This window comes from Elephantulus edwardii, unplaced genomic scaffold (assembly GCF_000299155.1).
Source record: "Elephantulus edwardii isolate Elephantulus edwardi_28Jun2011 unplaced genomic scaffold, EleEdw1.0 scaffold00013, whole genome shotgun sequence".
Lineage (NCBI taxonomy): Eukaryota > Metazoa > Chordata > Mammalia > Macroscelidea > Macroscelididae > Elephantulus > Elephantulus edwardii.
In genome coordinates this window covers 33,049,706-33,063,137 of record NW_006399763.1, presented here as the reverse complement: position 1 = coordinate 33,063,137, position 13,432 = coordinate 33,049,706, and the positions used below count along the sequence as shown (strand labels likewise).

General features: G+C 37.7%; 1 protein-coding gene across 1 annotated transcript in view; it reads right to left on the bottom strand.

Annotated features, from left to right (window-relative positions):
• MDN1 (MDN1, midasin homolog (yeast)) overlaps positions 1–13,432 on the bottom strand; it is a 177,239-nt gene that overhangs the window by 111,628 nt on the left and 52,179 nt on the right. The window contains exons 28-36 of the mRNA XM_006881247.1: positions 12,369–12,503; positions 12,153–12,285; positions 11,452–11,590; positions 10,360–10,487; positions 9,307–9,451; positions 4,546–4,675; positions 3,086–3,304; positions 2,249–2,446; positions 250–458 (exon numbers count right to left, since the gene is read on the bottom strand). Of these exons, the coding sequence (XP_006881309.1) occupies positions 250–458; positions 2,249–2,446; positions 3,086–3,304; positions 4,546–4,675; positions 9,307–9,451; positions 10,360–10,487; positions 11,452–11,590; positions 12,153–12,285; positions 12,369–12,503 (1,436 nt within the window). The remainder of the gene's footprint in view (positions 1–249; positions 459–2,248; positions 2,447–3,085; positions 3,305–4,545; positions 4,676–9,306; positions 9,452–10,359; positions 10,488–11,451; positions 11,591–12,152; positions 12,286–12,368; positions 12,504–13,432) is intronic.

Here is a 13,432-nt window from a genome sequence, read left to right as displayed (position 1 = left end):
ACGACTCGACGGCACCTAACAACAACAACATCCCTAAGAGAGCTCAGGTGACTTCATGGTAAGAAGTTGCACCATCATCTAAAAGGCATGCATGCAGTTAAAATCCACCAGCTCTTTCATGTGAGAAAGATGCGCAATCTCCTCCATGCAATTTACAACCTCTGAAAACACAACGGAGGGTCAGCTCCAACTCAATGTTACTTAACAATATTATATCTATCCCATGAGCTAGAGGATGATTAAACTTACCGTCTGCTCTGACAAGTTGATTCGAACAAGAGTGTTGCCTGATGCTTTTGCTAATGCTCCCACCAAACTGGTCTTCCCCACTCCAGGGGAGCCTTCCAGGAGAATAGGTTTATTCAGTTTTGTAGCTCGTAAAAGTCTCTGTGCATTCATAGCTGTAGTGCAAGCACTGAGTGCATAGTCAGCAGTATTATTCCTGTGAAGGACAGGTCCTTAAACATAAAGAAAAATCATATGTAAGTTCAATAACATCAAACTGCATTTCCATGTCAACAGAAGATGCTGATAATTTACCAACTGCAGTAAAAATGCTAAGCATCTATTTTAACACTCCCTCATGCTGAGACCTACAAAATGCTTTATGGAACTAGCCATAGTCCCATTTTTCTTCAGTTATACCTAATATTCATCTCTAATCATTGTGGAATACCTATATACGTGTACACAGATCTAACTGCAAGCACTAAGTCCAATCACTTCATGGACTTATGTCATTTATAAAAATTAAGATATAAGCTAGGTGTACAGATCATGTAATTTTTATATAAATAATTATACCCAAGGCCTTCAGGCCACAAAGACAATCTAAATAGAAAACTAATGATAAGAGTATCAAAGGGCCTAATATCGGTGTCATTATCTCTCTTAGAAGAACCTTTTGGTCGACCAGTTTGGGAGATGTGAGTCTAAAATAACTTCTACCATCTCAGCCTTGAAACAGTAATAAAGATTACCCCAGTCCCAGGCCCCTGATATAGTTCCTACATGTGTATTGAATAGTATCACAGTAGTGTAGAGAAGTGATCTAAAGGTTGATTATGCAGGTTCCATGCAGATAAGGATCTAAAGGTTGATTATGCAGGTTCCATGCAGATAAGGAGGTCACTGGAGAAAAGGGATTGAGGTTTGAACTACGTGAGAGGAAGGGGCAATGCACCATTAGGTCAGGAATCTTGGTTAGTTTTGTTCACTACTGATGATATATAGTAACAGCCACTGCACCCCTTATGTCTTAGGTCATCAAATAAATTTTTCCTTTTTAAAAAAAAAAATTGTGATTTTAGTGAGAAATTATAAAACAGCTTGGTTTTCATTCATTCATTGATATACACCTTCCTCCCTCCCCATGAAAGCATTTTTAATGTAGAGAAGAAGAAAAAGACAGATAACAGATGACCCTGGTATCGGAGTAACAATCTGAAAAATTCAAGTTTAGACAACTTTTCTCCCTCTTTGTCACTGTCTTCTGCACTAGTCCTACTCAAAGCTGATCTCCAGTGGGTTTCCAAGGCTGTATGTAAATTGTCTGGGAAGAGACTGCTCCTCTTCCTCCCTTGGGGCAGCTGGTGGATTTAAACTGCCAAGATGCTCCGGCATTTGGGTTAGTATCACAACCTTATACAGACTATACCACCAAAGTTCCCGGCTTTACATGATAGCTAACTGAAATTTCTCACTAAAAGATTTCCTGGAGGCAAACTTAGTGAATAATAGACATTAGAATTTAAGGTCACTGTCCCCTAGACAACCATATTTCCATTTGACTATTCAACCAACACACATTTTCTGGGCACCTATGAATGCCAGGCTACATGACTGATAAAGTAGTCACAAACTCTGGTTTTTAATTTTGCTTTTATTTATAGAGGATGTAGGACTGTAGTTATGACAAATTTTGGGTGGACAGACCTTTTTTAGGCAAATTCTTAGCCTACAGATAAATGGATTCAATGCTATGGAAAGTTCTGACATGAAGACCTAACAAGTTAACAAATAAATGCATTCTTACAATAGTATTTATTCATAGGTTAAAGATGACTTTTTCCTTTATTTTTACAAGGTAGTTATGAATCATCTGGGCAATTATTACAGGTCAGATTCAAATTAGATAAGTTAAAAAAATCATTACTGTGATTGGCACTCTTAAAACTAAAGTCACAGTAGCAGTCAAATATTTTTACCTAAGGGAAGAGGATCATTATTGATCTATAATCATGCTTACCCCTTGGTATAAAAAAAGGATGGATTCCCCAAAGGTTATCTATTCCAGTGAATTCTTTGGCCTGGAGCCTGTCGTAAATCTTCAAGTCATTTTTCTGACACTCTGTAAGTCGGACTATCTTGGAAAGCTTCTGGCTTAGAAATTTCAGACATTCTTTGCGAGCCAGAAGGGCTGTACCAAATCCAGATGATGTTATCCCTAAAAGAGAAAGAACCACTCCCTCATTTACCACCAAATATCATAATCATTAAGCAGAAGTTTCCTGAGGAAAATAAGGCCAATCAGAATTACAGATAAATACATCTAGTCTAAATAGTTCTAGAAAAAAAGACTGACCCCTAAAGTTTTCATATAATCAGGTCACTAGCATATTCAGAAATTATTCCAACAATTCCATGATAAATTAACTTGGAAACAGTTAATTAATGTAGTATTATCAGCCATTTGGTTTCTATTTCTACTCTTTATGGATGAAAATACATAACTTAAAAATACTATTTCATAAAATGATAATAAACTTAAGGGAAATTAAATAACTCATATCCATTAACCTAGAAATTGTTATATGAGTTGTAACTGTAAATATGACCACTCAGTCATATACTGAAGCCTGTACTTTAGAAGCAAAATCATTCTTAATAGCCTTCCTTTAATTCCTATCATTGTTTTATGTTTACTAATTACCTGATTTATAAGCTATGAGAAGTTCAGGCATAATATTTTTTGTACTTACCACCTGGTTCTGTAAAATACCTGAGGTAGAAGCCTAGTCTTGCTCTTCTTTCCAACCAATCCTCCACCCCACCGCTTACTCCCACCAGTGATCAGACAACATACCTGAACCTATTCCATCTATATACACCAGGCACGCAGCATGGACAAAAGACGTCACAGTAGAGATGGCCTCAGGCCTTTTCAAGGCAGCTTCTTCACCCATTATATTCATGAAGTGAACCCAGGATAGGATATCTCTGATACTGACCACACACCTTCGGCCAAACTCTTGGTGGGTTAGCCAGTCAATGAAATCCAGCATCACCTCAGCTATGTCAATCCCTAACAAAGCAAAAGTACTTGCTGTGAGAGATCTCAAAATATGATTTTTTAACCTAGGACCTTTAAATTACCAAAATGGAGTCCACACATCTTGAAAACATATGTAAATTTTTGTGAACAAGTAATTTTTTAAGAAGGTGGGAGGGGTCCACAACTTCTATTACATTTTCAACATGACACATAGGTGAAGGGAGGAAAGAATTCACTTGAAAATTACAGACTAAGAGGAGGTATTGAAAATAACTCTAAATAAATAAAGGACTAGCTTGGTTCATATTCAGTTAAAATTCTGAAGGTGGAGCACAATAATTTTTAAAAATATACATAATGTATAGTATTTTTAACTGATTTACTAAAATGGGAAACAACTTTTTCAGTGGCACTTACTCTTATTCTTTTTTAATTCAGGTATCAGGAAGAATTTAACAAGTAGGAGAATTCACAAGTTATGTTTAAATTTGAGCAATTTATTAGTCTGCAGAATGCTGTTCTGCAAACCAAAAGGTCAAGCATTTCCAGAGGTTCAAACTCACTAGTGATTCTGGAGGAGAAAGATTGACAGCTTCTGTCAAGATTTAGTCTTGAAAACTATGATGCGGCTGGCTCAGGATAGAGCAAAGTGCAGAGCCATTCTTCCTAAGGTTGCTATGAGTCATAACCAACTTGGCAGCATGTACCAACATTAATAAGCCAATATGGCTCCTTTTTAATACAATGTACCCATAAAAGGGTTAAAGAGCTTTGATGATGTAGTCAACAGCAAGCTGTGCTGCTAACCCAAAGGTTCAGCCATCCCTTGTAGCTTCAATCTACTAGAAGCTCCAAAGGCAAAAATGAGTCATCTCCTCTTTCTTTGGGTTTGAAAGATTTACAGCACTGTAAACTCCCTGCATGGTCACTGAGTCAGAATCAACTTTATGACTGTTAATGAAAATGAATAAAAGGGGTGGCTCATAAATACAGTTGAACAATTAAGTGTTTGTAATCCAAGGACTGCCTGTACACCTCATACAAAGAGTCCTAAAGAGAAAATAATAAGAACTTAATTACCTCAGTAAAAGAACTGATATGAAGGACATTTTAATAGGAAGTATCATCCTATTGCCATCTTTTCCATATATATATATTTTGGTCTGTTCACTTCCTCACTTCTTCCCTATAAAACTCCCTATCTACATAATGTTATAACCAATGACACGGTGCTTATGCTCAATATATTACAACCACCTAAAAATTCTTACCTTTATGATCTATCTGGCCAAGAGACAACCCTGGACGAAGATTTTGATTAATAATCTGAATCAAATCTTCACGGCTTGTACTTTGAGGACACCATATTTCAGTAAACCGATTTCTTAATGCAGGAGACAGCTACAAGGAATACAGATTCTTATTTGAGTTTAAAATGTACAGAGTGAGTGTAGAAAATAATCTCTTTGAAACAATGTTAGCTCTGAATCTGGGAAGTTCAAGATGCTTCTCTTATTCGTTAGAGACTAGACTTCATTTGTTGGAGACCATCTGGGCTCTTACATACATCATCCATTAACCCCTATGATATATCCAAGTTGGCATCACCACCCCTCTAGAGCTGATGTACAGACCTTCAACGTCCTATTGAGTGAAAGCAGGATTACAGTTACAGTAGGTGACATCTAAATTTGAACTCTTCCTTTACTCTGAGCCATATAACCAATGCTTCAGTGCAAACAGATACCCATCTTCCCACAGGCAAAGAGGGTATGAAGTAGGATATTACTTCATTTATGTGACACAAAGGAATACAATTTTAAGGAGGGATATACATTTACACCTTGTACAAGAAAGAACTGCTTAGCTTCTCCAACCATGGGGCTATTGCTCTCTGCCTAGTTTGCTCTTTTCCTTCTCCTAGGTCAGTTAATTCTGATCATATTTTACAATGACATAAGCATGGAATGATTAGCCCACGAGCAACAAATGAATAAAATAATAGAATATGAACATTTCATAATAGGGAGTTCTGGTGGCTTAGTGGGTAAGGGGTGGTACTGCCAGTGCAAAGGCAGGCAGTGAAAATTTACCAGATGCTCTTAAGGGAGAGAGATGGGTAACCTCCTGTGCGATGTACAGCCTCTGAAAACCTGCTGAAGAGTCAGCTATGAGTCAGCTCAGAATCCACAGCAATGACTGACCTTTTCTACTCTATAGTAATGTATTAATGCTTTCTTCTAACTTAGAAGTAATGGTAGTAACTTTCTTATCAAACTCCTTTAAGCTTCTCTTAAAACCCCCTTTCTGCTCTTTCCCATTGGCACTCAGGTATTCATGGCTAAATTCTTTTTGTTGAACTTTACCATTTACTTATGAAATTTAGAATAAGGAGCTAAGTTGCCTCCTAAGATCCCTTTTTGGTTGCCCGTTCCTGTGCCTACAACAACTTTTCTTCAAAAGTTGAAGGATAGTGGTAGTATCAACCAAGGTATATGTCCCCTAAACAAGATAGTGTCGAACTACTCACAACACAGGGATAGTGATATCCAGATCAGTGGGATATGACAGTTGACCAAATTGCATGGACAAGAGAAAACATAGTAAAAATTCTGCTGTGTGTGTATGTCTCTCCTGTATAAGCTGCCAACAACAGTATTTAAAGTGGGGAGGCAGATGTGGAAGCCGTAACCCCTACCTCTTATACATGTTGTTGTTGTTGTTAAGTACCATCTAGTCGGAGGCGACTCATAACAACCCTATGAACAAAAGACCTGGGCACTAGTCTAACTTTTCGTCCTTTCTCCAGGTTCATAGGGTTTCCAGAGGCAAACTATTCCAGAGGCAAGCTATTTCAGAAGTCGATGCCACTCCTGCTTCCAAGCTTGTTTTAATTGGGGAGCTCCACCAAACACTGTCCACCATGGGTAACCATTCTCGCATTTGACACATCAATGTCACAGTGTTCGGCTTTACAACAACCATGAGTTACCTTAGTACAGCAAGTGGACATACCAGGGAAATACGACCTACAAGGGTGTTTCACCAAAAACAAGTAAAGGAAGGCTTGAGGGCTGCGGATTAGAGTCACCCACCTTTGGCTTGAGAGCATGACTTTCTGTCCACTAGGACAACTGACCTCTCTCTATGCTGTCGTGGTTGTCATTGCTGTTGTTGTTAAGTGCCGTCAAGCAGGAGGCGACTCATAGGGACCCTATGAATGAAAGACCTGGGCACCGGTCTAACTTTCGTCCTTTCTCCAGGTTCATAGGGTTTCAGGGGCAAGCTATTCCAGAGTAAAACCTCTTACACATAGATATATATTAAACTTTCTGCTACCCCCTCCTGCCTCTGAGACTATTTTTCAGGCTGTAGACAGCAGATTCTCAGCTTTTTGGTAACAACTGCTTTTCTCCATCATTTACTCAGCCTCCTTTAAAAGGACCTGTGTTTGTATTCAGGCATCCAAGACCTAGTGAATGCCTATCTTACTCATTGCCAAATGGGGTATTTAGTATTCACCTTTCCTCTGCTTGGAAAATAGAGAAAAACCTAAAAAGTAACTTTCCTGAAGGTAAAGGTTGATAATTTTTGTCTTAATAAAAAATTTAGCTAATCTGTCAAGAAATTGAACATATATTGAAATCAGATCTTTTGAAGGTATTACTAACTTCCAATTAGCCTGATTATACATTGTGAGTTTAAAACTATACATTCTCTTTCTTTCTCATAAAATCATGTTAAAGTACACTGATAACCAGTCTACCAGCACTACTGAGGAAGAAAAATCCACTTCCCGTCACACTGATGCTAACTTATGGCAATCTCATGTGTGTATGTGCAGAACTATACTCAGAAACAGTTTTTTTAGGAGTTGATTTTTTTTTTGTTCTTTTATTTTATTTTATTATTTTGTGTGTGTGTACCGTCAAATCAGATCTGACTGGTACAGGAGGAGATTGCCCCTCCTTCTCTGGCAGAGCATCTGGTGGATTTGAACCACATATCTCTGGGATTGCAGTGTAGCTTCTTGCCACTAGGCCACCAGAGCTCCCCTAAGAGTTGGTATTTTTTTTAAATTTTATTATTTTTTGTGTGTGTACCATCAAATAGGATTTGACTGTTATAGGAGGAGATTGTTCCTCCTCCTTCAGCAGAGCATCTGGTGGATTCAATCTGCACACCTCTAGGATTGCAGTGTAGCTTCTTGCCACTAGGCCATCAGAGCTCACTAAGAGTTAGTATTTTTACGTAGTTTTATGCAGTTTCTGTAGTGTCTCTGGAAAAAAAAAAACAAAAACCACAACGCAAGCCTCCACTCTTACTGTGAAAAGTACTTTAAATGTTTGTATCATCCAAGGACTCCTGACCAAGCAAAATCAGGCCCTTAATATTTTATCTACATTCCCAACAGCCCCAACGTTTAGTTACAAAAAGAATCTTAAATGCCTTCTCCATTCAAGATTAACCCTTCTTTTCTCATTATCCGTTAACTATGTTCAGACAAGTCATCTTATACATAGTATTGACATCTCCACCCAGAGATTTCATAAGCCTGAAAGTCAGAGGATTATGGATTTCTATCTGGATCTAAATATGCCTATAAGCACAATAAGCTGCTTTCTGACCTTTACTTAACCAAACTACTTTCTTTTTTGTTTCTGTTTACTAAGCAGAGGAAGTAGGTTACTGAACACCACAGCTGGGAATGGGTAAGACTCAAACTTTCAGTAAGACTTGTATTCCTGAATACAAGCACTGACTGGTCCTGGCCCATTGTAGGGGGTCAAATAAATGATGGAAAAAAGTAGTTATTACCATTACTCTATACCAAGAATCTAGGAGTGATCCATGTAACTTTTATGAGAATAAGTATGCTCTCACTGTAAAACCAGAAAGTTTCTGGCTGTGAAGTTTGTTTTGCTATTTATCAATCACTTTAAAATCACTCCTTATTTAAAGAAGCACACCTCAGGAGTAGAGCTAGAATACAAATTTTTGTTCAAACTTTTATCATCTGTATAATTAGAATGACACCTTTTTCACATGGCTCATAGGTAATCTAGGGAGCGCTGGTGGCTGAGTGGTAAAAGGAACTGCGCAGCCAACACAATGGTACATGGATCCGCCAGCTGCTCTGTGAGAGAAAGATGGGCAATCTCCTCTCATGCGATTTACTGCCTTTGAAAACCTACTGGAGGGTCAGCTATGACTCCAACTCCAATGGTACTCAACAACAGAGGTAATCTAATGAAAAGACTAAGCAAAGTGACTGAAATACTTTCATTTAAGCCATGTACAAAAAGTGAAAAGTCAAATAAAGAAATGTTTATCTGTCAGAATTAACTCTGAATGAATATATATGATCCAATAATAAGCAACAACATCAGTCTAGAGACTAAGGTGCACCTAATCCAGGCCATAGTCCACAATTACTTGCTATGCATCAGAGAGCTGGACAATGACTAAGGATGACAGGAGAAGAGTTGATGCCTTTGAGGTGTGGTACTGGAGAAGAGTTTTCAACATACCACGGACTGCCATGAAAACAAGTAAGTCTGTCTTGGAGAGAGTGAAACCAAATTTCTCCTTGGAGGGTAGCATTTTGAAGCTCCATCTCACATACTTTGGATACATGGCCAGAAAAGATTGGTTCTAGTAAAAGGACATCATGCTTGGAAGGGTGGAGGGACAGTGCAGGAGAGGAAGACCCGCATAAGATGGACTGATACAGTAACAGGGGCAATGGGGGTTGGTGTGTCAGAATTCATCAGACTGGCTCAGGACAAGGCAGGCTTCAGGGCTGCTGTACACAGGATCGCAGGCACCTCAATGGCACATAACAACAACAACAACAACAACATTCAGTAAATTAAGATTTGCAGACATTTCATAATGATGCTTAAATACCTAGATTTTTAACTTTCATGCAATATAAAATTCTAAATCATGGTTATATACCATACTTATAGGTGCCAGTTTGAAGAAGACAAAAATCAGAAAAAAAATGAGGTTCAAAAAGCAGTTATTACCTCTTTTTTGCCAAAGTCACCCCCAGGGTTCATGGTTGCTAAGATACGGAATTTTTTTCCAGCAGTCAACAGCTCTACCTCATTATCTGTATCCTCTAGACTGCCTTTTTCAGCTAACACCAGAGACTTTTCCACTTCAAGGACACTAAAAAACAGAAAAATTAAAGACACTTTGAAGATTAAATAAAGTTCCAGTATTCCATTGTGCAGAACACAATGTTCTTTCAAAAAGGGAAAAAGGTATCTCCTCTGCTAAGCTTCCATTCCAGTTAATAATTTCTTACCAAAAATTTTAAAATGACTCATTATCCCAAATATCTTTTTGCCACAAGAAAAAGAACACTTTTCCCCACTTACGCTCTATTAAGACATTTGTTTAAGAAATGAGTCATCTCGCTCATACCAGTATTATTCATAATAGCCAAAGAGTGGAAATAACTCTAATACTACTAATGGGTACATGGGATATGCAATATTCACTATGAGGAACAAAAAGGTATAAATATTGATATATGACAGTACTATGAAATATCGACATATTCGACATGCAAAGTGAACAAAGTGTGATACTAGTGGTTATTTATATGAAATATCCAGAAAAAGCAAATCTGAAGAAATGTAGATTATTAGTTGCCCAGAGCTGAGTTAAAAATCAATGATAAAATGATCTAAAAATGGTTTTTAGTGGCTCGGTAAATTTATTTTGAAAAAAACTCATTAAATTGTTTATCTAAAATAAGCAGATTTTGATAGGCAAATTATATCGTAACAGAAAAATACATGACATATCAAGTTTCATGCTGAGCTAAGGTTCTTAGTTATAACTATAAGACAATCCTGCTTTTAGTTCTTCTAAAAAACAAAAAAAGGTGGCATATAATTTGCCTAAAATGAGACTTTTAAATTACTCCTATCGTTTAAGTAAGCTCTGAATAGCAAAAGGGTAAAGGGGGGGAAAGCCAAGTAGGTCATTTTTTAAAGATCTAATAAGAAGAATTACTACGCAAGAGAATTATCATCTAGAGAACAATTTATGCTCTTAAGCATATATACCTATTTAGTCTTTCCAAGACAGAGTCATCAGCCAGTGAGATCTCATCCAAGAGGAAAAAGCCATCCTCCTTGATGGCCAGAACTAGAGGCCCATCATGCCACTCAAAGAGTCGTGTGTCATTTTCTTCCTACAATTAAAGAAAATAATGGGAGGCAAAATTAAAGTGCAAATGGATCCATAAGACAATACACAGATTGACAGGTGGTATCAACTAGAGGTAATCTGTAGGAAAAAGGAAAGAAATCTAAACAGGACCCAGACCTGTGGGCCAAGATGCCGTCAAAGGTCCTTTGTAAACATATACATAATCAAACTAGAACCTAGAACCCAGATGTCCTATTATGATTAATTTCCCAACTGACTTATACACATAGAAAACTAAATTTCTTTAAATGAAAGATCATCAAACAACAAAAGCTGGTGAGGTCATGAAGAGATTAGAACTCTTATTCACTGCAGGTAAGAATGCAAAGTGGTACAGCCACTATGGAAGGTAGTCAGGTGCTTTCTCAAAAAGCAGGAAGTAGAAATACCATTTGACCCAGCAATTCCAATACTGGGAATATACCCTAAAGAAATCAGACCTATGACTGAAAAACAGATGTATGCACACCCATATTTACTGCTGCATTATTCACAACAGCAAATGATGGAAGCGACCTGAGGACCCATAAATAAATGAATGGAACAAAAAACTATGGTACATTCACACAATGGAATATTAGCCAGCACTGGAAAACAGTAAACTTATAAAACATTACACAACGTGGAGGAGCCTGGAGGACATTATGTTGAGTGAAGTATCTCACTCACAAAAAGGACAAACACTGCACTACACAGCTGTAATAAAACAGGATATACATGGAGGTGTTGGGGAGACAATGGAAACTATGTGGACAGATAATGAACTCTGCAACAGAACAAATGAGGGGAAGAACTGTCTGAAAGGAATATATGATTAGGCAGTAAATGTATGACTACAATCTGAAACAAGGAGTGTACTATTCAGTGGTGGGGGGGGAAATGTTCAATAATTTTAAAAAACCCCAAAATAAATGAAGGATCACATTGCCATCAATTACATAACAAACCTTTTCCTTTGGTTTCTGTCTCACTGGCCGCAGCCCCCCTAAGAAGTCCGATGTCTCCATATGTAAGTGACAGTTGACGGAGTATAATTTCTGATTTGTCAATGCTGCAAACAGCTGACAGATAGTAGTTTTTCCACACCTGTTACAGAAACACATCTGTTTAACAAATCAGAGGTGCTCCAAATACACATCCACAAATACCACAGTGAGCTAAAGAACTGAGGCACTGTGTAAGCCTCACTGAAACAAAAGGCAACTCTGACCAACCTGGACCCCTGAACCCACCTCTGAGGATCCTTCCTCAAAATATCAGCATGCAACATGTTCTTTTTCCAAAAATGGTAAATACTAATCCCATCTTCTCTAATTCTACTAACAATCACTAAGGTATGTTTCAAGAAATATTTGCTCATCTGCTCTTTTCCACATACCTAAAGGTGAATTTTAATGTCAAAAAGAACTAAACAAAAAACTCTCTTAATGGTAATAGCACAAGAAATCATTCTTTTGCAGAAAAGAGAAATCTAGTCTGAAGTTGGAGGAATGGAAGTAAGAAGAAATAAAATATAAAGAAGAATGTAAGAAAAGGAACAGAAATGGCAAAGAATGATTTCTAGTGAATTCTCCTTCAGGTATGTAACTGAACTATAATGTTATTGTAGTGGAGCTGAACATCCTCAGAAGCTATCACAGAATTTTACCCTGTGTCTCCAACAAGTAGTACTGGTTCACCAAATTCTAATGCTCTTCCCACGAGCATGGCCATTCTCCGCATACTCTCAGTCCACACAATATGGTTGAACTTGGACTCCAGTGTAGAAGTAGATAAATTTCCTATGCAATGTAAAAATAAATACTAAGATTTAAGTTTTACTGCAAATTGAGTCATTCATTACTGCAAGTTATGGTCTACTAACCTAGCAATTTTTGGACATTTTCTTTGGAGAAAAGAGAATGAGGACACAGTTTTTTCTTAAAATGTTTTTCAAGGACTTGTTGAATCACATCAACCTCCTCCTGTTTCCTGACTCGGCCTGCCAGAAGCATAAAACCTTTAAAGGAAAGAAAAAAATAAATAATAGGAAGAGTGATCAAAAGTACATAGTGGCAAAAGCAAGATTTGGTAGGGATACAAAGTATAGCAAGGATCAGACATTCCTGGTGAAAGTGCAATCTGAACAACTACTTTGAGAAAACTCTGAAACTTAACTACATGATCCAACAATGTAATTTCAGTGAACAGAAGTGAACAAATATGTTCACTAAAAACATGTACAAAAATGTTCAAATCACCTTTTTTTCTAGTAGATAAAAGCTGTAAACAATTCAGATGGCTATAAACAATAGACTTTTTTTAAAAAAAATGTAGTAGTTCCCAATCCCAGAGGTACGCAGTTCAAATCCACCAGATGCTCTGGTGGAGAAGGAGGACCAATCTACACACACACACACACAAATAATAATAGTAAAAAAATAGTAGCTCCATATGATGTGTCAAATGCATTAATGGTTGGTTACCCAATGTGGACAAGAGAGTAGGGTGGCGCTCCCTGACTAAAACAAGCTTGGAAGGAGGAGTGGCATCCACTTCTGTAATAGATTGCCTCCGGAAACCCTATGAACCTGGAGAGAGGATGAAAGACATCCAAGCGCTGAGGACTCTCCTTCATAGGGTCGCTATGAGACACCTGCGACTAGATGGCACTTAACAACAACAACACTTCCATACAAGGGGCTATAACACAATTAAAAGAATTAAGTAGTTGGATAAGCAACTCAATTCAGTTCATTAGAGCTGAGTTAGAGCCCACTCACAGCTGACCTTCCTTTGGGTCTACAAGGCTGTAAACTGCAAAGATTACTTAGATGACTGGCTGATGGATTTGAACTGTCAGAGACAAGAAACCTTTGGGTTAGCAGCAAAACTCTCTATGAACTATGCCATAAGCGCTCGTGTGTGTGTGTGTGTGTAAAAGGATTG